This window comes from Schistosoma mansoni, chromosome 1 (assembly GCF_000237925.1).
Source record: "Schistosoma mansoni strain Puerto Rico chromosome 1, complete genome".
Classification (NCBI taxonomy): Eukaryota; Metazoa; Platyhelminthes; class Trematoda; order Strigeidida; family Schistosomatidae; genus Schistosoma; species Schistosoma mansoni.
This window is the reverse complement of record NC_031495.1, coordinates 28,359,225-28,386,814: the sequence shown is the minus strand read 5'-3', so window position 1 is coordinate 28,386,814 and position 27,590 is coordinate 28,359,225. Positions and strand designations below refer to the sequence as shown.

Genomic DNA, 27,590 nt, shown 5'->3' with positions numbered 1-27,590 from the left:
AACAAAGAATGTTGATACCTTTTATGCAGTGTTTGCTGAATTTTACGGTATTTAGCTTGAAGTAGTAATATTATTGTATATGTGCAAACAAACTTCTTTGTTTGGAAGTAAAATAATTGACATTATAAAATAAAGTCACATATATTATGTTTTTGTCTTACAGACAGATTATTTGCTGGCCAACACGAGCAATATGTTAACTAGCCTGTGTAATTCGATTGAATTTCATGTTTTCGATTATTCACATAAATACACATACATACTGATATATTTGGCACATCTTAATTATCTAGTGTTATGTAAATTAGTTAAATTAATTAATGCTACTACAATCCGATAATCTGTTTAATGGATTTTCATTAATAACTAATTGACAGTACAAGATATATGCATACATTTTATAAGATATTATTTCATACCAATTTTAGTTTGCTTTAACAAATTAGGAAGGAAGTAAGAATGATAATGTTTGTAATATAGAATACAATGAGTTCAGCGTATTCTAGGCTGCATTCTCCCTAAAACAACAATACAAGGTAAGAAGCTTAGTTGAATAGAAATATTAATCAACAGTTAATATACTGGGAAATTAAGATATGGATTATTCAACAGAATAATAAATTTTTTCGAAGTTTAATATGAGAGGAGACAAAATTGTGGTGTAATTTTAAAGGATACATATATACTCACTTTGTTTAATTAAATCAACAGCCAAATCAGGACAACTTGAGCATAATGTTGCTAATATTTGAATTACTTCATGAATACTGGACAAAACTGATGGAGTTAATGTGAGCTAGACACAGACGAAACAATAGTTTATACAACAGTATTAAGAGTAAATAGTCAAATAAATACGTTCAATTCATATGATGAATAGTAAATTCGATTGATATAAAGGTAATTTCCAAAAAATTATTACAAGTCAATTGAAAGGAAAACTATGATCCAGTCAATATTGTGGGAAATTAAAATTGAAAAATGGATAGTTTGAAATAGTAACGTAATTTGATTCTAATTTTACTGCTTGATAATGAATAACGAACGAATTAAATAATACAGTAATGATGATGTACACAGTTGATATCAGTACTTTGGATGGAGAATAACAATAAATAATAAAATAACACAATGAGTGATTGACAGAGAACATGATGCTTGAGAGTTTATCCTTGTTTATTGTATTATTTCACGATCAAAGAACCCTTTAAAAATCAGAATATTTCTATCATGACTGGTAACTAAATGGATCAACCTTATGTACGAACCATGATTGAATATCGTTTATCAGGAGCCTTTACTGCAAGACTCTTAAGTTGATTGCAAAAGGTAGTAGATAAGATGCTTTTTTAAAAAAACAATTATAAATATAGAAAATGAAACACACAGAAAAACACAAACACGTACCAATGATTGAAGGTTAGTCAATAAGTTACAACTATTAACAATACTTTTAAGTAAATTTGGCTCAAATCGATAAGCACTAATCAAGCGTACAAAACAACTACAAACGCGTTCAACACAACGAGGTTCGGACTCTTTTAAATGTTCAGCTAATGTTGGTAAACAGTTGGAGATTAAATCATAATCGGCTGGTTGTAGATTTATGAAACAGTTATACACCATTGTCAAAATAGTTCGATGTTGTGCTGAGGTAACAAAGTCGTAAAATCCGAGTACAGTCTAAATGAAAATTTCAAAAACAAGAGAGTAAAATATTAAAAATAAATTGGTATATTTGAGAGAAATAAGTAAAGTTATTCGTCAATATTGAGTAACAGTACAAAGACAGTGTCAAGTAGAACGCAATACATACGTAATAAAAAATGTGTTATCTTAGGTGGTAAACATTGTGAAGTCTACCGTCTTGACTACAAATGAAATTTAACGATATTTAAAAGTCCTTACGTAACTGGCAATAAAATGGAGCTTTATTACTTATTTTGAACACAAAGATGGAAAGTAAAACACATCTATGAGTCCAAGTGTTTCCTGGGAACATAACAAGATTTTTGAGGTTGTTTTATTTATCAAAAGATGACTTAAATCAAGTGATACATTGGAGTACTTTGTCTTCATTTGATGAACCGTAAGCGCTATTTGATGAAATTATTCAATCACAAAACTAATAGGATATATGACGGAAATTTGGACAAAGTAGATGACGATGAAGACCAATATTTAAAAGAATGATGGATTTGTAAGATTTAAAAGGAAACATGATCACGGATAGTGTACATGAATTGAAGTGGAAAAATCTATGGGAGAAAATAGTATTCAGCTAACTAGTCTTAAAGGATGGTCAAACTGTGAGCAAGATTAACCAGAAATTCAAGGCTGAATTAAACGGAATACTTTTTGTAGCAAAATTAATCCATTTATAAATGATATACATACAAAATTAAATACGTTAGTTTTAATCCCATCTATTAATTTGCATTTATGTGTAAAAACCAGTATGGAGAACGAAGAGATATGGGCATACACAGAGAATACTGAACACTCAATCCGTAATTAGAAAAACTCAATGATTATCCTTTAACTACCTTCATAATACATGAAAAGATGATCATGTTTTCACTGTTGCTCTTTCTCTCACAACTATAATAACTATTTAGAGCATTTCACGTTAATTCTTTCTCTCTTTCTTTTTAACTTTAAGCTCATTGTAATTTATATACACTACAACGTAATGAATTGTGAAATGTAATTATTACTATGGAAAACTTGAACTTACAGAAACACCACCAGATTTGAGTACTTCTTTTCCGTGACGACGTGATATTTGCTCTAATAAATTAATTATTCTCTCTAATATATCACCAACAAAACTGGAAGACATAGTTGTGAGTAGAATAGGCAAAGCTGGAACAATAAAATCTGAACTACGTGGTAAAACATCCATCATATGCGTTAAAACATTACAACTTAAATTTTTCAATTCAACTAAATGTTCTTCTTGTGATTCTAAAATTTGCAGAACACAATTAACCAAACTATTGACATCTAGATTTGCTAAATTCTCTTCAAAATCCATTAACAGAATCTGATGAATAAAATATAGAAGAAATAAAAACAAATTAATAACGAGTGAAATAAGCATATTTCATATTTGCATAATTCACATCTGAATATTTCAATGTAGATTTTATTGACAAACTTCCACAATGCAACTGATTGATGAGTATTGCTAACAATAAGCGTGAATAAATTACCAGACAAAACCATATACATTAATTAAAATCACTGTACGATTATATGACGTTATTCTTTTTAGAAATAATGAAGTAAAAAATTATTGGTAGAAATAGAGGAAACCACCAAATAGAACAATAAGAAAGGCAAAAAGAAACGCAAAGAATAAAGTTGAAATAAGATGATAATTAATTGTGTATGTGGATTCGACCGCTGCTTTTAAAACTATACTTTATGCACAACTACATAGTCCTTGTAAGATGAAATTCGATTGGTTAAAGTGGTCCTAACAACACGAAGACAAACAATCAATGGTTTCATGTCTAGAAGCTGGAGACAAACGAAGAATAAGTTTAATCCGATACACACAAATGAAAACTTTAGTGCTGAAAGTGAGTATGAATGCAGTATACAAAACACTCAATAAAAACACACCGACGGCATTGTAACAAGACTTTGAACACATGGATGATAACAGTCTAGTCAAATACGGCGAAGCAGTGATAGGATAACACGAAAGTCAAAACACTACAGGTTATTATAACTGTAACACTTGATGAAGATGCACCAACATACATTGACAGATTGGGCATTTGAGACAATTAAACCCTAATACAAGCCATACACTTACAGATAAAATTCGCTCTGATAGTCTAATGTTGAAACAACTAAGTGAGGGACGAAACTAGTTTCAATATCCCCCTTAGGGTGTTTTTACGGGGATGAATAATTTCAAAAAACCTGGTCATTTCAAAATTGTCTTTTCTGAGTATGCTTCCGTAAACAGAATGTTTTGAAGTTTGAGAAGAATGAGTAGAGGGTTACCAAGGCAACTGTGATGTAAAGTAAAATTACACATGCAATTAATTATGGGGTCGCAAAAGTGAAAAGTAACGAAAAACCAAAGGAAACTGAATCGATATCCATGTATAACCCTTCGCCCGTTAAATAAATGCAAGCATTAAACACATTTTTTAATGTTACAACAGTAGTGTTATCTAATATCAATAAACTAATGAAAGAATAGGGAAACGTTTAACTAAAAGATAGCCATTCATGTTTAATCTTTAATGTTTGACAAAGTGGATTTATTGACAAAAGCATAACCATTGTAGTCAACCAATGACCCACCTGATTTATATCTTGCAAAATGATCAACTGCATAGATCTATCAGTCGAAGCTTGTTGCAGCTGTGCTATTCGATGATTGATACCATCACTATGTGAGCTGCGATATCCACTATGAGTAGCACTCGTTTTCAGATTAGACCATTCTGATGTGTTAGAATGGTTGCGTGTATAAACAACAGATTTTGAAGTCGAAGCGGATCCGGAATGAGCAGTGCGAGGTGAATATCGAGAGTACTTTCCTGAAGAACTGGATACTGTAGGATGGAAGGATGATGTTAAACAGCTAGAAGACAGTGCAGACTGAAGATGTTCTGACTGGGAAGATTTTTGGTAGTGTGTATTTGAATGCATATTTTGGTTTAGTGCAATTAGACGAGCGACACTGATTGGATTTAAAAGTTGCTGTATAGCGTTTGGATGGTTTGCTGCTGCTGATGTGCCAGGCGATACTAAAAACGGGGAACAAGAGTTCGGTAACATGGGGATTATGTTTAGGTCAGTGGAATATTTGGGATCAGTTTGGGTACGATAAGTTGTAGAAGAATCACTTGTTGGAGGGTAAAAACTTTGAGCTGGAGTAAATGATTCTAAAGTTCCTGAGAAAAGTATAGACATCGCAAAAAATATATAAAATCAGAGAAAATACTTTGTGAAAAAAAATTAAACTATCACTTAGATACAATTGAATAATCTATTCTCAGAAAAATAAAAACCCATCAGTTATGATTGTGTTATACTTCTCATTGATCAATTTCGCTCAAGCTACCTAGCAAAGAAAAACAGTGATAATTAGAAAAAAGGTACCTAACGGAATATGTTAATTTCATTTTTTTAAAATAAACTAAGAAATCAGCTTGAGTGACCTCATAATTCAAGGGTTAAGTCCATATTTTTGAGTATAAAATAGCGTAAGGTAGAATCTAAACGATAAATAACGTGTCTATTTGAGTTACAAGCAACTTTATTAGGAATACTCCGTAGTAAACTGGATAAAAATCTACACTAAGAATGTAAGCCATCTAGCACTATACCGTATTATCAAACACGTAGATTTACAGTTAGTGGGGATTTTTGAGTGTTATGAAGATCACAAATCGATCCAAGCTAGAGAACTGTTGAGAACTATGAAGCACTGAACAGCTGTTTTGTTGTATCATGGGACTCCTTCGCAGTGGGATTGTGGATAAACACTATTGAGGAGCTCCATTTTAGGACGAAACAGTTGTCCAGTGCTTCATGTCTGTGTAAATTAGACCAGTTCATAATCCTATTTATGATTAAGTCATAAAAACTGGAAACATAATGTGATACGTAGTTATATCCAAAAAAGTGAAACATTGAGTTTTATGGAGACAATTAATCTCACACTTGTGACATTTTCACAATACCTATCAAACACTTGGTATAAGGTGGGACTAGACGTTAGAAATTACATTCAGATACTCGTTGTCTAAAGACTAAAACTAAACATAAGATAGTGGTCTTTCAAAAAGAGAACACTAAGACATCATTGTGAATAGTTAAGTAATGAACACTTTTTAAAACAGGATTTTGCGAAATTGTCAATACACTGAAATCGGATAAATTGAGCAAACGAAATACAATTTACTTTTTAAAAAAAAGAATAACAACTATTCAATAAAGTATGCTTCGCACTAAAACGTTGCATGAAAATCTTGGTTTTGTTTCAAAGTATATTAAACACTACCATGGTGTATAGATAGATAAAAATCATTCTGATGCCACTCCCATAAAGCTAAAAAAATACTGAGTCGGAGTATAAACTCCGTGACTTTATTCAGTTGTTGGTGTAAAATATGGACTATGAAAGTAAGAAATTTGCAAGCTGTAAGTATTCGGCCATAAATGTTTCCAATTTATCGTTCGTGTCTAATTGAACCATCTAAAAAACTACCTTGAGGGCGGTTGCAAAGCAATGCACAGTTGCGGTACGCGGGTTTATGAACAACATTTATCATTTATGTCCATTAGTATTTGCCTGAACACTAGTATAGTAAGTAATACCTTGGCCATACTATTTGAAATGTGGCTCTAAATTGTTTACATTTGTATGTACTTCGTAAACAATTTAAAACATATGATAACTAAGAAAGGATATCATTTCATACAATTATTGATTGTTAGTTTGATTCATACAAGAAATACAGACATCCTGCCTTAATATTTCAAAGAATAACGGTAACTGAATGACTAGAGACTTTAGTTCATACTGATTAAAAGCGTATGTTGTACTGCGCGTGCACTGATTTCTAATTCTCCACTAAGTTACAAACATTGTACTATATCATACTTTTCATCGTACTATTTTATCAATTTTCTTTAAATTTGTTATCACTGTCGGAGTTGTTTTTCCTGAATGAATTGAACTAAGATGCGACTGATGATTACTTGTGCTAAGTCCAATGTTCTATCCACTTTTCTGTGAGTGATATTTGATAATGATGTGAATGCAGAATTGAAATGTTACAAAAGTAACAATGGTCATTAGTTTTACAAATAGCAAATTAAATAGTAATGTACGCTAAAATTATTACTGCTAAGATGCAGTAACTGCTTTTAGTAGTTAGAGCTGATCAAATGTATAGTGCTGAAGTGATCGCTATGATGTTTTAGTTTTGAATCAGCATAAGTCCAATCAGTTTCCGATAACAAACAACTTTCCAGAAGCATAACAGAAATAAAGAATATGACGATAGTGGCAAACCCGACAGCAGCATATTGTGCGATATAATGTCTATTTAACTTATCAAACTACATAGAAAAAAAATAAAAATGCAGCTCGGAAACACTCACCAGCTCTAAGTATCGAGACTATGAACAGAACTTATCGTGAAGGGTTCAGTCAAGTAATCGTCTGTACACCTGAAGCCCATATTGGAAAGTTTTTTGCGCAAACTGATGCTATATATCCTTTGAGAAAGTGTCCACGGGAAAGGTATCAGCGAAAATCGGTTGTAATCACTACTTACTCAGTCGTGACAAAGGAGAGAAATAAGTCAGTCACAACGGCCGCATAATATTACGGGGATAATCCAGATAGAAAGCTAGTCATGTTTTCTGAGGTTATATATTATTGGTACAAAGAAAGAAACTGATAAGCGTACACAAAAGTATCGCATACAGTGATATGGCGTTAAACGGTAATAATTCTTTTTTAGTTTAGTACGGCCTGACAAAATGACTGTAAATACTGTCATCTATGGTACACTGTGTCCACAGGTATAGGGATAATTACTAATTTCATGTAGCAGGTCGCATACTTCACATTATAAACAAATTCATGTTTATTTAGGACTAAATTGGTAGTACCGGACCACTACGCTACTACATTTACTTATTTCTTCTTTTAAACAGAATAATTGTTTGAATTCGGTTACTGAAAGATGCTTTTAGAAAGCGATTCCGTCAACAATGGAAAACAGTACTACACTAACCGAGATTACTGATAAATTGTAAAGTTTTATTCATCAATGCATATTCAGCTTATTTAAACCTGATTTTTATCATTCGTAGTATAAAAAAATGATTCACTTAACATAAATCAGGATTCCTACTCAATAACAGAATTTACGTCTTGGCAAAATTAATTAATTTAGTTAATATCGACTCACTTTTGCGGTAGTTTGATGAGTTTTGCAATGATGACGCCATTGTTACACTGCTGGATGATGTTGTGAAAGATGTCTGAGATTCTAGCTGGTCTACAGATGACCAAACTGGCAATCTTAACTGAATCGGTTGAGAGGATGAATCCAATGGCATAGGTATTTGGCTATGCAGTGTATTAGCTGTCAGATCAATTGGAATATGACTAAAATTCCTATTACTTTCTGGTTTTGTAACTGGTACATTCTTTGAGCTACGTAGCTGGATTGTATTGGAATAGATACAGGAACTTTTGAACTCAGAAGATGAAGTTTTATTACGTTCTGTTGTGCGGGAAAGATCAGGAAGTATGTAATAATGTTGATTAAGTAGTCGAGGATTAGGATCTTGAGTTTCATTGGGTGCACAAGCACTTTTCTGAACAACATAAAAAGGGACATTTGACTCAGGATTGACAGAGTGATGTAGATCAGTGCTGGGAAATCCCATATTTCTAACATGTTCCGAGACAATCGCATCATTAGAAATCATAACGCCTTGAGAGCAGTGTGAAGAACAGGAATCAGTAGGCAACTGAACATAGGGTATTTGAGAATGCAAAGTCTTTTCTCCGGTGCAATGAGCAGTTGAAAGACTTGAATGCATGGAATAATTTGAGGTGCTTGTACTGAACACATTGTCTCCAGTGTTCGTGTTTTTTATGGTAGATGAACTTGTCGCCGTCATAGAAGTCACAGACTGCTGACGATCGCGACGTCTAAATGATACAAAAAAGTGTTTTTCAATCATGAAACTGGTAGAAAACTTCAAGTGTGATTGGTTATAAAATCGTAGGTTCACAAAATACTAAACGATCATTAGTATGATTAACAAGTGAATGTATACTGACATGATGACAAAGTATGTACGACCAAACAGAATATTATATGAAGAAATATTGTACACAAGAGCACAAATTAGTACAAAACATTCATTGTTGGATTTATTTATAAATAAATTGAAACGAGAGAGGAAGAAAAGGGAAGGGAACGAGTAAAAAACACAATGAGTCACATGGATTAAGACTATGGTTACGCCCTAAGCGTAGTGACTAAGGTACGGTAATTTTTACATCCCAAACATTATTAAAATGATCGTATAATAATAAGAATCATATAACAAAAATTAGGGATATATGAGAACGTTAGATACCTACTTAACTGATTGGTCAGGAGAACAAAAGAATTAATTGATGGGATCATGAACATCACGGTGTGTACTTTTCTATTTATTTTTCTTGCCAACCTATCAGAGCTTATGCAGCAGGATGTTTCTTAATTTAAAAATGACAAGAGCTGTTAACAGATTTACCTTGTTAACTCATAAATATCTATACTTATTTTTATTCCAAGTTCATTAGCAATATGTGGATTCTAAATCATTTGTTTTATATGAAAAAATATAACAAACGCATTTCAGAGATCCTACAAAAAACACCATTATGTAAAGCTGTGGAATGAATTGACGACTGAGATACAAAAAGAAACGTCTTTTCCTAGACAAACAAGCTTATGTAGTTTCAACTAAAAGATAATACGGTTATTCATGCTATTCTCTTTTTTCCATACACTAGTAAAATACCGTAGTGATCGATTATCAAAAGATATTACTAATTATATCGAATTACAATTTAATGGGGCTAAAAAGTTCTACATATAGAAGCGAAGAGATGCTTATCAGTAGATTTACACCTGCTGTGATTATGTAAAATGATTTACCTTTCTAATCACTTTATGAAGGTTTGTATTGAGTTCGAGACCGCTATAAATATCTGAATACATTACTTTCCTCATGAAAATATAAATTTTGGACTAGCCTTACAAATGTGAAGATTTTAATTTCCAGGAATTCAAAAACGTTACCGTGGCGTTAGACTAAATTCATCAACACGTTATTTAAAACTATTGTACTGGTAATAATTCACAAAGAAATAAATTAATAACATTCATTTATTCGTAATACTAACAAATATATAGTCACATGAATAAATTGCGTCGTTATGAGGACAAAGGACTGGACTGGTTTATATTGAATGTGCGAGGACAGACAAGGTTTTTCAATATAAATTATACATGACAAAAACCAATCAGATCATTAGTTGGGTTTATCGATTAAAGAATCGAACCAATGAGATGTGTCTCAGCTGTTTAACGCTATTTTAACTAGATTTACAAAGAAAAATTTGTAAACGTAAATACGTAAAATGCGAGAGAAGAGTTAATTTACTGTATGAAATGGATTATATCGTGGTGATATGTTTCCGAAAAAACGCACACTACAAAACTTTAATTAGAATTCAGTAGACTTTTCATAAAAATATTTTCTATCCTTTTGGTTCTATTAAATGTCAAACATTGTGTTCCAAAAAACTGAAGGACAATAAGTTTTAAACGACTACACATATGTGTAACGCATGAAATTAGATAAACAATTAGTTTCCATGAGTGTCAAATATCAACAACAAACACATCGTAGTTTATAAGCTTGAATAAACTGTTCGCATTATATCATAACTGAATAAAATTTTATATTTAAACGGTTCAGTTCTCCTCCAAAGATACTTAAGAAAGAAATTATATTTTACTACAAACATGGGAACAAAGAACAAGTAATCGGAATGCAATATTTTATTGGTATGAAAATCAGGAATTGAACTCCATTAGTCAGCCCAAAACAAATTTATTAAGTCGTGACTGGTGAAGTTCAGTCGAGTCAGGAGTGAGACGGTTAACCGTCAGCAGTGGATAGTTGTCGAAAAAAAATTGGAGGAGGACGTTGGTGCCCATAGGCCAGGAGTCTCAAACGAGAGTGAGGGAGCTGTTCCAGTTTGTCTATAGTTTTTAAGTTTCCCAACTAATTCTAGGTTTGCAACGAAAAAAATTTTTAAAACAGTTATTCCAAGGTTGTATTTATTACTCACGCTCACTACTAGTAATAAGAGACTGTTGAGTGCAGAAATCTTCAGTAAATACATGTATTTATTTTAAACGTATGAAAATTACGGACTATGTGACTCCTTTTCCTGGTCAAAAATAAGAGAAATCGAATTTTCCAAATAACGAGAATCAATTGGCATATATTGTAAAAATGAACTGAAATATTGAACTTCTGTAAAGTGGGAAATTTTCGCAAACCAAACTTATTTAAAGCTATCAACATCGCTTAGTGGATTTGATCCATTGATGTTATGTGATTCATACTTTGCTAAAGAGAAATAATAACTTTGCCATAGGAAATTATGATTAACTTCGGAAATATGAGAGACTGTATTATTAAGTTAACTTTCCTAACCAAATAAATCCATAAATATGTTTGAACCAGATCAAGTGAATATAGTTCGAAATGACCCAAGTTCTTAGTGAAAGAACGTGTTAGGGCTACAAATCAATGATGTATTGAGCGTTCAGCAAGATAACCGTCAGTTATGCTAGATAATCTAGACGAAAGTTTCAGACAAATCGTGAAAACCACCAAGGTATTTCAACTAATTAGGAACTTTTATAGAAATTCCATTAATCTTAATAGAAAAAACTTATGAGCATTTAAAGATTTGCGGAAATTAGACAAGGTAAAGTTAATGATGAGATTTTCGATATGCTTTTTTAGGAAAACAACTATGTGCTAAAAAAGCGTTCATGAAAGCACGTTAGAAAAAACAAAACAGCAGCAACAAACTTACGATCTTTTGCTCATAAATAGACCCGTGGCGGTATGTGGTAAATTTTGAGATATATGAGCAGTTCCTGGAGAAGCAAATGAGTGCCGTTTCCGATCAGATGACTTTGAATGTGACGAACTACTATGGTAGGCTCCTATTTGCCTAACAGCCGTAAAAAACATACAGAAGTAAAACAAACAGGCTAACAGATAGGCAGTCGCTAGTGTTTCTATCACCAATGAAAACGTTAAGTGTGTATAAAAAACACAATAATTCGACTTACAACAAATCAGTGAAAAGATATTTAATCAGAGTAGACTATAAAAACATATTTATCATCGTATTTTGAACCTATCTTAGTATTTATTAAATGATAATATAGCCACCAAATAAATTGACGGTCATACAACACTTTAAAAATGAGGAATGAAGTTGAGTAACCAGATCGATTCCTGTTTGTGAAAAGTTACTAATCTGACGGCAAAATATTTTACATTTTGAAAAAAAATATTACTGCAAATAAGTTAGACAACCATGTGATATTAATTCCATCAAGTACCAATTGTTACTACTAAGAAAAGATTTAATTAGAATATATGATTCATTTTTCAGGTAGTTGAGTATGAGCCACACTTTAAATGTGAGGGCTAATGACACTACCCAAACAAACAAAATGAAGTAGGCGGGGCGAAGTGGGATTTAGTAGTCGATATTAAAACGCCTTAACCACTAGCCCATCGCTCCATACAAAACTGTAAATAAAAAATAAATAGCTAAGTACTATCAATACACTTCTTGATCTGTTAAGAATGAAACTAGGTATTCATGAAGGAGCAAACAATTCAGTTGGAAATCAGAACTGAAACTAGGGCTTCCTTATATTATGGCTGTTAGTAGCTTCATGTAAACGCTGTACTTCTAACTAGGGACTTTACTAAGCAAACCTTTTAAAAAGCTTTGCGCATCACGTAGTTAGCAATGCGCCAAACCAAGACGCGCCATCATTCCATGAAATCGGACCTACGTGGAGGAGTACAGACTTATTGGTCAGGATCCGTACAATAATCATTATTAACGGTTAGAAATAGTGCGTAAAATGAATTTCATTGCTCAGTATTGAATTATAATATTCTCCTTGAGGTTTTCAAAATGTGAGAAAACTTTAATGAATAAAATGACCTGTAGTGGTATAAGCACCTAAGCATTTGTGGAAAAACAGGTACAGGGTATTGAAAAAGGATTTGTTCTGAATTACGCAGTCTAAAACTAGTGAAGCACAAATATTTTCTGACTTACCGAGCTTTTGAACTAGACAGACGCTGGCGTTTAGCGGCTCTTAGTTTATCTTGGGAAAAAGATTGTATATCTTCAGAATAATGCAAACTTCTTTTAGTAGTTCTGCGTCCGATTTGGGTGCTTGACTGACAACTCAACTGAGTCGTACTATTTGCTGAATTCTTTGTCTGTTCAGAGGCCGAACTTTCTTGGAGAGTACAAGTTTGAGAAGTAGCTTGCGATAATCTCAATTTACTAGTAGTGTGTCTATTTTGTACAAAATTATACTTAGCTCGGTGTATTTCGGAAATGGGTGATGTGTAGGAAACTGAGTCTTGTGTCTCAGTCACTTTGGATGTAGCTGTACTACTGTCTTCAGATAGCTCAGAAGCACGTAAGATTGGATGGTTCTGACTATGAAGATAGCAGGTTGAAATACCTGAGTTTTCGGAGCACTAAAATTAAACAGTGAAATAGTTCAGAAAACAGTATACTGACCAGGTGTGTTAAATATACATGTGGATAATGTCGATCCTCAACTCGAGATATTTCAATTGTCTCAAACTAAACTTAGAAATCAGACTTCAATTTGTCAGATATTTTAGAACAGATTCAACCGAAATTCCCATCATAAGATTTTGATACAATGCAGTTTAGTAATATAGTTCAGTAAGGAGCTAGTAGTGTTAAAAACCGGCAACATGTTGAAATATGTACACCATTACAATTTTGAGGTTTTTAATAGAGATGGGCTATTTCTCCAAATCCAAATAAGTTTAATACCAGAGACGTATACTGAAATAATTACTTGGCAAACTTTCCCCTCATTTGTATAGTCTAGAAAGTAATCTACCAAGGTGTCCAGTTCGAATGGAATCTCAATGAAATGATAGTGGTGATTGGTTAGAAAGAAAACAGGCATACGGAACGACGTGAAGCCTCGCATAAACATGTTCCAATTAGTCTTCATACTCCAAAAGCTCAGAACGGTAACTTGTATGTAGAAATATCATCGTCAACTAGAGCATCATTGACAAGGTGCATAGGTACGGAATAGAATATTTCACAAAGGCAAAGAAAAAGAACTTTTCCCACATGTCAGAATGTTCAACAAAAATGACCACTTTGCGAGAACCATCTTCAACCACTATATAATAGCTAATACCTTAGTTTAACAAGTAATACTTGACTGAAATACTTAGAAACCTATGAACAGGCTATTAGATTATACTGCTCCCAAGCAACTCTCAACTATTAACTAACATCAAAACATAATAAAATTATTACTTTTGCGGCGAGTCTCAACTATGAGCTGATAGAATCCCTCTGTCATGTCAGTTAACAGGTAAATTTTGATTTCAAACTCATCGAATTACTGTTAGCTATTGTAGCAAAACATGTACGTTAACCGTTTACCTACTTAGGCTACAGAAAAGCTTAGTAAACATTATGGCACTCAATCTCTAAATTTTATTTAAGATTGGTGATTCAAGTGAAACTTGAGAGCATTACAAAGTAGAGATCTTGATGGGTTTTTATCAATAATTTCCGAACATGGTGACTTCACTTTACACTAATTTCGTTACAAAAAATTGTAAATAGTTGAATCATTTCACTACGAAAAAAGTGTTTTCTTATTGAAATTATATATTTCCAGTAAATCATAATCGTATTCCTTCTACTTGATATTACTGTTCCCCTAAACTTCATAATACTTTCATTTCGTAGAATATATGAAACTAAATCTACATAACACGTCGCTAGATACTTGTTGCAAATTTATCGATTTTTACATTGATTCGGAGTTATTAAAAAAGTTAACCTGAGTTAATAGGGCATACCACAACTTGGTACTATATTATCCCTGATACGAAGTAATATACACCTACGTAAGACTTACAGAACAATAATTTTGGATTATTGATAAAATGAAAATCGGAAGTGTACAAATTCAAATACTTACAGAACTGTTGTGTAATGTAGTGTTGCCAATAAACCTAAAATGATTTACTACGATTATACTTTAAAGTTCCTTACCGTTTGTTTGCGGACTCAGAATCTAAAACCTTAGAAGACTTATGTGATCTTCTTCGTTTACCAGCCATAAGGAACACACTGTGGTCCGCTCATGCCAGGTGAGATACTCTCAATCTATAACAAAAAACACTGGGACTACATCCTCATATATAGATAAATAAATAAATAAATAAATATATATATATATATCTAAAGCAGCATAATGTTCATGACACGTTTTGATTTAAGTAACATCAGTAAAATAAATGGGGCCCCTTAACACCACAGTTGCTTGCATGCGCAGATAAAGACTTCTCACTTTGACCACTGAAAAGAAACTATCTGACCATACAACGCCAAACATTTCCACCTCCTTCACAAAAGATACTATACAGGTCAAAATAATAGTGCTTTTGAAAAGGAATATGACAGCCGTTCCTATTTAGATTTCCAGCACTGAACTCGGCTTTTTATCATATTTAAATTTGTAGGAGGGACCTGTTTCGAATATTTGAATTTACTTCGACGTTTTATCAAACTACTAGTGTTTTTTATATTAATACTATATGCAATTCTCCTCAGTAAAACCATCGACCTGTCAATAGATCATTTTAGTTGTGATACACAGCTTAATCAAAATGCTGGATTACCGCTTACAGTGGCAAAAACTATATTTTTTAAAATGTAATTTCCACTCATCACTGGTTGAGGTGACATGCAAAAGTAACTTTGCTCACATAATAACAAGGTTGTTGAAATGGCTAAATAACATCAGGGTTCTCATACTTCTCACATCAACCGGCTATTTTAAGTCATTCAGTTTTTAAACTCAACTAATTGTAAAGTATACACAAGTACATTGACATAACTTACACAGATATGGAGCATATTTCAGTAAACATCCTCGTGAGTAAAAGTCCCTTAGAAGTGTTGTAGACTGTTTAGACGGATGGAGACCATGTTGCAACATCACTTTTAAATGACTCAATTCCAAATGACGACCATCTCAATTAGAAAACTGTTATTCTTATTCTTAATGCTGTTGTACAGGAGTGGATCCTATTAAGTATGCGGATAGTTCTATCAGTCCCATTCTTATTACTGAAGTAGATTAAGAGCTGTGGAATAAGCTAAATATCTGACTCCATTATAATTACCCCTGTGCTAAAGTAATGGGTTTTACGAAGGTATATTAATGGAAAGGTGGTAACTCATTAGGATTAGCATCTTGTTGAGATTATGAGAATAGATTCCATTTCTGACATCGACCAATAAGAAAGGATTTTTAGTGGCTGGTGTAAATAATACGAGCACAAAACTTTCTATCAGTATAATGACTGTGCTCAGCATGTATTGAGTACATAAACTCATCCTTGAGGTAATAAAAGGGTACTAATGACCGGTATTGTAGCCATGATTACACGAAAAACATTCCACAATGTTCATGAATACAAATTGTTGACCATGGAGACAATCGGCCAGCTACAACGTAGGACCAGGAACATATATGCATTGGTCCAAGTTGTCACACTTTATTAGCACAAGATGAACACCGAATTCATAGTTAACTTTAATGATGGTAATATATAAAAGAAAGAGTACATAAGGATATTGTACAAGAAGAAAGATATGAAGCAATCTTAATCTCATAGTTTAAGGGAAGACAGTGCATACACCTACGTCATCATGATCGATTCTGAGCCATGTCACACAGTCTCCAACCATTGCTTACGATAGTCACGGGGACCGTAACCAAGAAATCAACATCGGCCAACAGGGCTCAGACTAGAAGTTAGTGACTTCAAGCACTGATGCCACATTCTGGTTTGGCCACCCAATGGAGACAATATGAGCCTCGAAAGTTTTAGAAAACTGAAAATCAGAGTTGTTCTCACCTAAACTAGAATCAGGTGGGAGACAGAGGTTGGGAAGTCTATCAGGCTTGTTAAGTGAGGCTATGTGGAAGTTCAGAAAGGTGCAACTGAGTTTCATTTTTTTACAAAGCTTTGATAGGAGTGGAATGACAAACTACGAACCAGACCGCATTAAACTTCGGCACTACAGAAAGCGAAGAGCAGAGTCCCTACGAGAAAAGCTATCCAGTACATCCATTATTACAGTGCCAATCTTGGAAGCGTGGTTTTCCGCTGCGATGAGATATTTACATGGATTAGATCGAATCAATAACTGACGGAAGCCACTATGAGTCACAAACTAGTACCGAAAGGAACTTCAAATGCCCAGGTCTTTAACTAAATTTACACAGACCAACTGCTGGTAAGCTTTGGAATCCATTTAGTTTTAAAACTGACCTATTTCGTAGAGTGAAGGCCCTTCGACGGAAGAAAACCTTAAGATATTATCAGCTGATCACAAAAACGATCGAGAATATGAAAGCACCAAGCAGTGATCGAGTCAAACAAAAGTGGAAGACATTTTGGGAAAATATAGATACCTGAAAACATATGGAAACTCTGGGTTACTTAACTGTAGGGCAATCTCAAATTCACTTTTAAACTGCTTCTACACAAGGCTTATACAGGTATATCTCATTGTTCTCTCAATCCTCTATCAATTTTCAACGCTTCCCAAAATAACCATAGCCTTTCAAAAATATCTTCGAACCTCCACATTTTCGTCTTCTGATTTGACTGGGTTGGCATATTCCGATTGCAAAAATGTTACGGTTAAAGGCTTTGTTAAACTCCGAATACTTGTGGCATCTTCAGTGGTGAGCACGACGTGATCTGGTGCATCAATTCGTAAACTCAGTCTGTTTCTTTTCGGAGCATTGTGTGTCATTTTTTAGTTTTCGTTTTACATATTGTGAAACTGTTTTGATATTTTCAGATATTATTTCCCCGTTTCTTGCTTTACTTTATATTCACTATGGCGGGATAGACTCAAGTTATTTGAGATTAGGAATTCTTCGCCTCCCGCACTTCAGCTAAAGCCCTTCTGGCCTGACAATATAGAAGCTTGGTTCTGTCACGCTGACTTCCACGCGCATGGCGTGACAGACTCATGTGATCAATTCCTCTCAGTACTGAAAGCACTGCCGCTCGGTTTTTACAGGTACGTATGTTTACTAGTGATATTTTCAGTCTTAAGTATTCTTGATACATACATTTTCCAGGGTCTATATGTATACGCTATGCCCCGCGTTTGATAAATGTGAGTTTGCATCCCATAGGGCTTTAAAGAAAGTCGTAGGATATTTCCCACAACACCGACTCACATGTTTCGTTTACTATATTCAGACTGGGGACGGCGAATGAATGATTTTGATTTTCATGCATTTTGTTCACCACAAAATTTCTTAGCAAAAAACTTGATGTTCAGATACTGCATAATGCACAACACATTTGGTCTGCATGTTTTATAAGTTTCTTATGAAATAGCATAACCTGACCGACAGGTTAGGTAGGCATGATAGGTAAGGATCTCATGGCACTGATGTGAGATTACGTAGGTTAACCACTGCATCCCTCTCTCCATCCACAGTATATGAACATTCCCAAATCCGTCAGGAAACTCCAGCTTTATGGATGAAAAACCCCTCCCAAAGAAGGCATCCAGCCGATATCGCTCATCTGATGCTAACATTACTTACGCCTGTTACTCCTCGTGGAGGAGCATAGGCCGCCTACCAGCGCTCTGCATCCAATCCTGTCATAGGCAGTCATTTCCAGTTCTTTCCAGTTGTTGTTCATTCTTCTCATTTCTACTTTATTTCCCGATGTAACGTGTTCTTTAGCCTACCTCTTTTTCACTTTCCTTCAAGAGTCCAAATTAGCGCTCGCCTCATGATGCAGTCTGGTGATTTCCGTAATACATGTCCTATCCACTTCCAACGTCTTTTTCTAATTTTCTCTCCAGCTGGAAGTTGGTTTGTCCTCTCCCGCAGAAGACTGTTGTTGGCGGTATCCGGCCAAGTGACATCGAGTATCATACGTGGACAATTGTTTACAAATACTTGTACCTTCTTGATGATGGTTGTAGTAGTTCCCCAAGTTACATCTCCGAACAGTGGGACTGTCTTGACGTTCATATTGAAGATTCTCACTTTGATATTGGTTGACAGTTGTTTTGAGTTCCATAAGTTCTTTAATTGTGGTGACTCTATCTTCGTTTTGACAATCCTTGCCTTTACTTCTGCATCGGATTCTCCACGTTCATCTATTATGCTAACCAGATACGTGAATGCTTCCACATCTTCCACAGATTCTCTGCCAAGTGTGATTGGTTTATTGTTCCCTGTGTTGCATTTGAGGATCTTACTTTTTCCTTTGTGTATGTTGAGGTCCAGTGATGCAAAGGCTGCTGCTACACTAGTTGTTTTGACCTGCATTCGTTCTTGTGTACGGGATAGAAGTCCAGGTTATCTATGAAGTCCAAATCTTTCAAATAATTTTGAGCTGTCCATTGTATTCTGTGCTTTCCATCAGATGTCCAAGTCTTCATAAATCAGTCAACCACCAGAAGAAAGAGGAAGGGGAGAGAGTAGACAGCTTTGCCTGACTGCGGTCCACACTTCGAACGCTTCTGTCAACTGTCCTCCATGCACGACTTTGCACTGTAGTACATCGTATGAGTTCCCGCTAATGTTGACGATCTTCTCCATAGCATCGAAAACGTTTTCATAGTGATCTCCTATTCACACTGTTAAACGCCTTCTCATATTCAATGACGTTGATGTATAGTGACGAATCCCCCTCAACTAATTGTCCACGATAATTCGTAGTGTCTCAATTAGGTCTCTACATGACCGGTTCTTACGGAATCCAAACTCTTAATCTCGAAATTGGGCATCTACCGAGGCTTTCATCAGGTTAATCAACTCTGTTGAAACGTTTTCCTGATACTGACAGTAGTATGATTCCCCTGTAGTTCTCACATTTGCTGTAATCTCACTTCTTTGGTATCTTGATGATGAGGTATCTTTCTTTCCAGTCTATTGTCAATTGTTCTTCCTCACAAGTCTTCCTGAATATGACGTGGAGCATCTTTGCAGTTGCTTCTATGTTTGACATTAGTGCTTCAGCTTGTATATTGTCGAGTCCTACTGCTTTCCCACTTTTGATTTTTCTGATGGCCAGGCATCATGATTTCTTCAATCGTTGGTCGAGTGACGTCTGTAGGAAGGTCTGTATGTGATACTTCGATGTTAAGTGGATTCAATGGACCTGGTCTATTCAATAGTTTCTCGAAGTGTTTCACTCATCTGTTCCTCTGTCCTTGAATCACAGTGATTGGCTTGCCTTTTTTGTCCTTGACCAGTTTCTCTGGCTTACTATATTTCCCTTTCAGTTTCTTCGTCGTGTCATATAGTTGTTTCATTTTCCACTTCACGACTGAACGCAGAAGCATCTCTCCCGTTTCTAACCTTTTCTGTCTAGCTTGGATCCAGCGGGTTTGCGATTCAGATCTTGTGCTCCTGACTTTTATTTAACCCTCGGTTTGTGGTTTCGCCTTTTGACTCCAGAAACCTAACTAATGAGGATCTGTTGTGAAATGCATAATTATAGTGGTTGGTAAACAGTGTTTGATAAGCTCGTAATGTACAAAAAAGCCTAACTTTTTAGTTCTTGTCATTTGTCCCGAAAGTTGCGAATTTTTCTAATGTTTCTGTATCAAATAAACCAGAGTCAGAAGCTTGGATATGAAAGTTCAGACGTATTCATGGTACAGGTCAATTTCGTCTCTTTAAATTCTAACGAGATATGGGTTATCTTATAGGACGCGGTCGGATACTTCATCAAATGCTTGATATACATAGTAAAAGTACTAGAACATGACTACGTTACGTGATTCGTGACGTTCTGTGAATGACCAGAGAAGTTAAGATAGTAGATCATTTGTAGAGGATTAATTCTTCTATATTTGACTCCAATAAGTAAACAATAACCCGTTAACTGAATATTTAACTCAGGCTTGATCTCGTAATAGAATTATGGGTTTACTCGAGATTATTCAAAAGCCTGAACATCAGTTATAGAGATAGTTTATTGTTGAAGTTTGGTGAAAATCGCAAGCGTTCAAACAGCAAGTGCACAGGGAAAACAAGTGAGTGTGCGTGTTCCGAATGCGGCTCACCATTTTATAGGGGCCATGATCTGACTCTAATTAGATCGTATGAATGATTGTTGTCAAAATATACATCCTGTCTATCGTCGAATGTAATAAATGACTTAATCCGTGTTGATGAATGACGGAGTTAGATACGTCAAATCCGAGAACGGATTTCGAATACATATATTTTGTACACTCAATGATCTGGACAGGAAATTAGAGTGATGAAGCGAATAGGAGAGAGCGAAGCGAAAATGACACGCATTGGAGATGGCGGGTAAGCCAACTCGCTTTAATCAAGCGTTAATCAATATTTATAGTGAGATAAAAATGAGTGACAGATATGTGATGAATAGGATATAAAGTGTACACACATACAATCATATAAAAACAGTCAGAGCTGATAAGTGAATAATTAACAAGGCCAAAATGTGACTGAGAATGGATAGGTAAATTGGCTTGTCCAGAAGCTAGAATAAAGTATATAAGCGTGACATATCAACCGACACTACACATTCATCAGTTACGTTTAAGATAAGCCTGTTGCCGGTAAGACGCAATACTTTTAGTTCATACATAATCAGAGTTGATGTCCTTACAATTTTTTCTTTACTCATAGATTAACTGGAACATAATTTTGAAGATTCATTAGTAAAAACTTTTGCCACCTCCTCGTTTGATATTTAGCTGTAAATGAAATAGTTTTCCAGCTACTGGATACACTTTTGTATCTAACGCCATAATTATCTGAAGGAGTACAAGTGACACATGTTCATCTCGTTTTGCAGGTAATTTGAGAGGGGAGAAGTCATCAGGCTCTAAACATGTTACACACTTAAGGCTTTTAACTGATTCGTATGATTCTAGCATTGAAAGATGTGTTAGCGTTTTTTCTGTATACAGGCGTCATATTGTCAAGATGTGCAAGCGGGCCTGCATCAAAGTTTACAGAAACATTGAAAAATGACATATATTCACCAGATTGTTGCTAGGCTTGCATATGGGGTACGAAAAAGATATATATCTCAGTTACTATGTCAATTTTCTCGGACATAATATCAAAATCGTGTTCGATATCATTTCTGACAGATTTTAAGGTTCTACATATTGAGTACACTGATGAAATTTCTTTAAGAGTGTGACGCTGTGTGGGTAGGTTTCTGACTTAATAGCGGTCTGGCCTTAGGAAACGGAGCATGTAATACTGCTAAGCTCGTGGTTTCTTAGAATCAATAGCATGCAAGTGTGAAAGTGAATTGATATGGGTCATTATGGCATCAGGATGTGAGTTTTTATTAAAATCAGTTACTATACTACAAGCATTTAACGGGTTAAAATAATGATTTTCTGAAAAGCCTATGTATACTGCCCATGAACGCCTTGAAAATAGCTCATATTTTTCATTTTGCGTGAAATTACCAGTTGATGGGAAACCATGACTTAACCACTAGCAGAAATCTCTCTGACTATTTGTGCCATCATGGACATGAATCTGTGACTGAACACTATATCTAACATTGTTGTCGCACGTTAATTTCCTGACATGTTACTTCTATCTGTTGATGTATATAACAGTAACTAATTTCACGTCACTGTGAACAACTACTCATCCTTCACTTTATTTCGGGGTTGTTAGAGTCTACAGAAATCAGTTTGAAGACGATGTTCGAGGCTGAAGCATGCACCAAAAGTGTGAAAATGCACGGTGTCATGTTAACACATCTTACATGTTTATTGAAAATAACGTTCCATACAATATGTTACGGTATATATGCGTTTGTGTAAAGTTATTTACTTTAAAATCTCATCAGCACCATACAACCATGTATACGGAGTATATAGTGACCCATCTACATACTCACCGCCTAGTTTAATTTAGCAGTTACGTATGGGAGAATTTTTAAATTGGTGTTTGTTCTGTCATAAATTTATCTCTGAATAACTCTATAGATAACCTGTGATGAATTGTGCACAAAGACGTGGTGAGGATCTTCTTTACTATCCTAGGTGAAATAAGTTTGTACCGAGGTAGGGACATGTCTGTATTCTTCGATTTCAAATAGTACTGTATGAGGCAATAGAAAGCTATAATATATTTTTGCTTTAGAACTGCCTCACTTGACCTGTCATATAAATTGAAAGTATAACTCACAACCTGCGATTTTAGCTGTAATGTTTTTGGATTCCGTCTGGCAAGGAGAGCCAACGTACCATCTTTCTTCCAGTAGTTGTGTACGATTGTTCTTATTGCTACTGTTTCGCGCCTGTAGGTAACCCTCGTCCTACTGATGGAAGATAAAGACTAGCACTGAATAGGTCTTCATTTAGATCGTGACCAGTCACGGTGGAGCGAGGGATTACCTGTTCAAACATACAAAGCTTTTCAACATTCAATATAAGATAATAGCAAATATAATGCCTATACAAAATAAGGAGGCGAATGAATACTTGAGCTCTATTGTTTTGACATACACTTGGTTACTTGAGGTCAATTATTTAATAATCGACCGAAGCTGTTACAACTGTGGACAATCCAATCGGCGGTTTTCTCGAAGGATGCACCGATATTCCATCGAGTAAAATAAAGTTTAGTTATTAACACTAACAACCACAGATCTCAATTAGTAGACCTAGTTCACTTCAGTTGAACACCATCTCTCTTGAAGGTTATTCCGCTTTCCATACGTGTCCGGGTGTGACTGTTATAAATAAAGAAATTAAAATTAAAGAAATAAACCAGGAACAACTGAGCAGATAGTTTTCCTCATCCAGGTTATTCCAATAGTAAGCATTTGTAAGACCAGATGAAGCATGCCTAGACCGGAGAGTGTCACGTAGTAACTGAAAAGCCGTAATATGTAGTGAATTTACATTAGTTCTTAGCTCGTTGCATTCAAGAATTTACCTGTGCTAACAGTCTGTCTTCGTTTTTTTTGGATCGTCTGGGACTAAAATGTATCTTATTGTAATTATAAATAGAAGTTAAATCTCTTATGTCCTATACGATAGTCATGCACTGGAAATACGGGAAAATCCCTTCAAACATTGGCCTAATCGTATCCAGGTCACCAACGTAGGTTGTCTCCGTCGACGACTTGGAACCTACTCTAGTTCGATGGGTACTGTTTGATGCAGCTCAAGTCGAGATCACAAGTGGCAGCTAGTATGATACGTTGCTTGTTCGTCGTATCCACGTACTGCGCTTCTATGATAACCACATAAAAATGACGATATTACAGATATGTTTTGGTAATAATAGGTTCAAGAAACATAGTTGGACCACGTTTACATGTGCCAGTCTATGAGGTGCAATTGATTAGTTCGAGCTTCTCGTCCTTGAGGATCGGTAATCTGTCCGACATTCAATGACCTGACTATCTGATGATTTGGCTGGGCCCCAACTACATTTCATTATACTAACACGTATATGTATCCCAGTAGACTTCCGTCTATCGAAGTCATCCTTACTGAGTATAAAATTGAAGAACTTTTTTATTAGTGCTCAGTTCTCACATCCTGTAGGGGAAGTGAAGTTATTCAATGACACCACACTGTGATTGAGTTCTGTTGTATTTATCGTATCGTCGATCATCAACGATGATGATTCTTGTCGAATGATTGTGAGCCTATTATATTTCGACGGGAGTGGTCTGACGAACCATCTAACTTCGAATTCACACATCGCGGTCAGCACCTTAGTGGATCGCCCCATGCACGTATCAAGGGACTTTGGATGTTCTGAAGACTGTACAACACAAAGGAAGTTATTACAGAAATGTATAAGTTAAATTAGATACAAGCGAAAGTAAAACCACTGCCGCATGGACTAGTTCATGGCGTACGATTAACTGGTGCGCGTTTGTTGTCCTTGAATTTGACAAGGGTCTATGATCTGTTCGATATCCAGTGACCCGACTGCCGGACGATTTGGCTAGGGTTCTGTGACATTTCACTGCCCCTACAGTATTCAATTTAGGAACTCTACTGATCACTTTCGTTATGACTTAAAATGTCACAGGCTTTCTACAATTCGACGTTGATTTCCTCTGTAAATTACGGCCAAGCAAAATCCTATAAAATAGCTATAAGTCTGTTGCTTAGCCCATTACTAGAACATTGAATCAACGTAAGGCTACAAGCTGTCATGTGCTCAAATAGATAAAATTGGAAAATCATTGCTAGGGAGAACCCAAATAAATTGGTTACGTCAACTGAACATCAGGCTAGCCACATATGTAGAGCTTGACTACTAGCCTCAAGGTACTTTGGGTACTGAGAGAGCGTGCAAAACAACATACATGAGTAAAGTGAGGAAAGAGTAGAACAAAAAGAGCAGACAGTCCAATAGTCACACAAAGTGTACTTAAATTTGTTAGTAGATGAAATCGATCAGAATCAGTAATAGTGTGAGACTAGGATAACTTTAAGTAAGACTGATAACATTAGGTCTTGAGCTTGTTGAAATAATGTTTAATGTTGTTGAAAATTGTTCCGAGACTTCAAATAATAAGGTTATTTCTTTTTAAGAATTCATGGGAAACATGTAAAACAAACTGTTTATCAATTTCTACGCCCCCTGTAATACAATAATGTACATCGAAACTTTTGTTTGTCTACATCAAAAGCCCTTAGGTCAATCAGAATATTTTTTGCACAGTACAAATTCTTTTCTAGATCCTGGGAGGTCTATTTCGATAATGAATAATGATAACAATTGAGCCAGATATCTGCATATCTAAAAGGCCTTATGCATGAAAGTCTTGATATCCTTCATCATGATTTTAGCTGTGATACAAAACGTTTCAGGATAGCTGATGTGAAAAGGATAATATTTTTAATAAACGGGAATTCCTCTTTCCACGGGAAGTTGATACTTGTTGATTCAAAAATTCATGGAGAATTCACGAGATTTTTAAAATTTTTGAACTCCCAATTATCACAATTTTTGTTAAAAGGTCAAAAAATAAAAGAGTTTTAACTCCACGAGGTTGGAAACATTGTATATTCCATATCACAGCTTAATAGTGGTGGGGTGTATGTATGCACTGGAAATGAACCTTTAAAAATCTGAACAATTCTCGCTTTCACTTTGGAAGAATTTATGGCAAAGGTCGGTTCTTTTTTTCCTGAAAGTTTATCACTGTAACGTGGAATAAATTCCTCATTAATCATTGCATTAGCTAGCGGTCGTGCTTGATATGTACAAAAAGCTGTATCTTTTTTTCAAAATGCTATATAATATAATGTCATCGGGAAAAAGCGACGCATTTCCGAAAATGTATGATGAATATTCACTATGGAAAGACAAATATCAAATTGCAACAATACAGGTACGAAAAATAGGGATACCGGATAACTGAGAAAAGGGTTCATCCTGACTTAACTACAGTATACTGCAACTGTATGACATAGCACAAAATCTCAATATTGATCATGTTAAACAATACGTCTCAGGATAATCGTGAGTTTTCAAATCATAAAGGCTATTCGCAAGATTATTTTGCACTGTCTAGATTGTGATTTGTGGCATCATAGTATTAAAATCCACTATAGATTTGTAGTGTAGCAATAGGCATCCCAGTTTAGAATACTCTGAATTATCCGCTAATTATTGGTTTAAACATGAGGGAATTCACTGACATGCTCTTAAAGATTACTGTGGCATCAGGTTGGTGACTGCCCACTTTGACTAAAGACCCGAAACTTCTGTTCAACTCAGCAATGCTATGGTATAGGTATGTAGTTCAGTGATATAACGAGTCATTTTCACATAAATAATAGCGAAATGGACGACATTTGAGGCATAAATGTGTATTATGTAGTGGATGTCGAGTCGTGGACGGACTATGATCACCACTACTATTCGATTACGCGTACAAATATGACTTGGTTCCCTTGATAGCCCGTAAACCAGAAGGCTTTACTAGTCCAGATCAAGTATATTTATTGGCGATCTCGTGGTATCGAAATAATACCGAGACGTGCCAAAGAGTACAAGCGAACAAGCAGTGCGTGAGCAAGCTCGAACCAAACCAGGCGGTATAAGGAACAAGAAGTGAAACGGATACAGTTAAACAAATACAGTAAAACAATCTCTGGTACAATTGGTTACAATAATAATAATTGTTTCTATTATTCCAATCGTGTTCTTATCGAGACTGGCCGGTCACTACAGGAGCCCCCCGCTAGAAAGGATTTACACTTTCGATACGTAGCGGTTTCATTCGTGGGACTGATCGCGAAACGTGCAATTGTAGGACAAAACGTTGGCAGAACAGGGAGTGATCGTTGATCCTCGAGTTGCCACCAAAAGTCTTTGACGTAGAACGGTACCAGAAGGAACGTGCTGTATTGATTGCTTGGATTAGCATGCTACACCAGAGTGGTTTGTATCCAGAATCTGAAGGTTGCGTTCGTAGAGGTCCGGACCAGAAACGCTGCAGACGTAGGACGAAACCAGATTGAGCCAAGGAACCAGATGCGACCAGGATAACCATGTTCGGGACCAAATGTATATCATACGTATTTGGAGCCAGAGAGATCGACTGAGTGCGTTGACTAGAGCGTGGGGATCAGG

General features: G+C 35.2%; 1 protein-coding gene across 1 annotated transcript in view; it reads right to left on the bottom strand.

Annotated features, from left to right (window-relative positions):
- Smp_172420 (putative ubiquitin protein ligase E3a) overlaps positions 1–17,325 on the bottom strand; it is a gene marked incomplete at its 3' end in the record, with an annotated part of 48,766 nt that extends 31,441 nt beyond the window's left edge. Inside the window, exons 1-10 of the mRNA XM_018793927.1 lie at positions 17,254–17,325; positions 14,963–15,076; positions 14,889–14,922; positions 12,947–13,380; positions 11,672–11,812; positions 7,959–8,710; positions 4,582–4,922; positions 2,738–3,046; positions 1,408–1,683; positions 691–796 (exon numbers count right to left, since the gene is read on the bottom strand). Coding sequence (XP_018648391.1) covers positions 691–796; positions 1,408–1,683; positions 2,738–3,046; positions 4,582–4,922; positions 7,959–8,710; positions 11,672–11,812; positions 12,947–13,380; positions 14,889–14,922; positions 14,963–15,030 — 2,461 coding nt within the window. The remainder of the gene's footprint in view (positions 1–690; positions 797–1,407; positions 1,684–2,737; positions 3,047–4,581; positions 4,923–7,958; positions 8,711–11,671; positions 11,813–12,946; positions 13,381–14,888; positions 14,923–14,962; positions 15,077–17,253) is intronic.
- Positions 17,326–27,590: the final 10,265 nt, after the last annotated feature.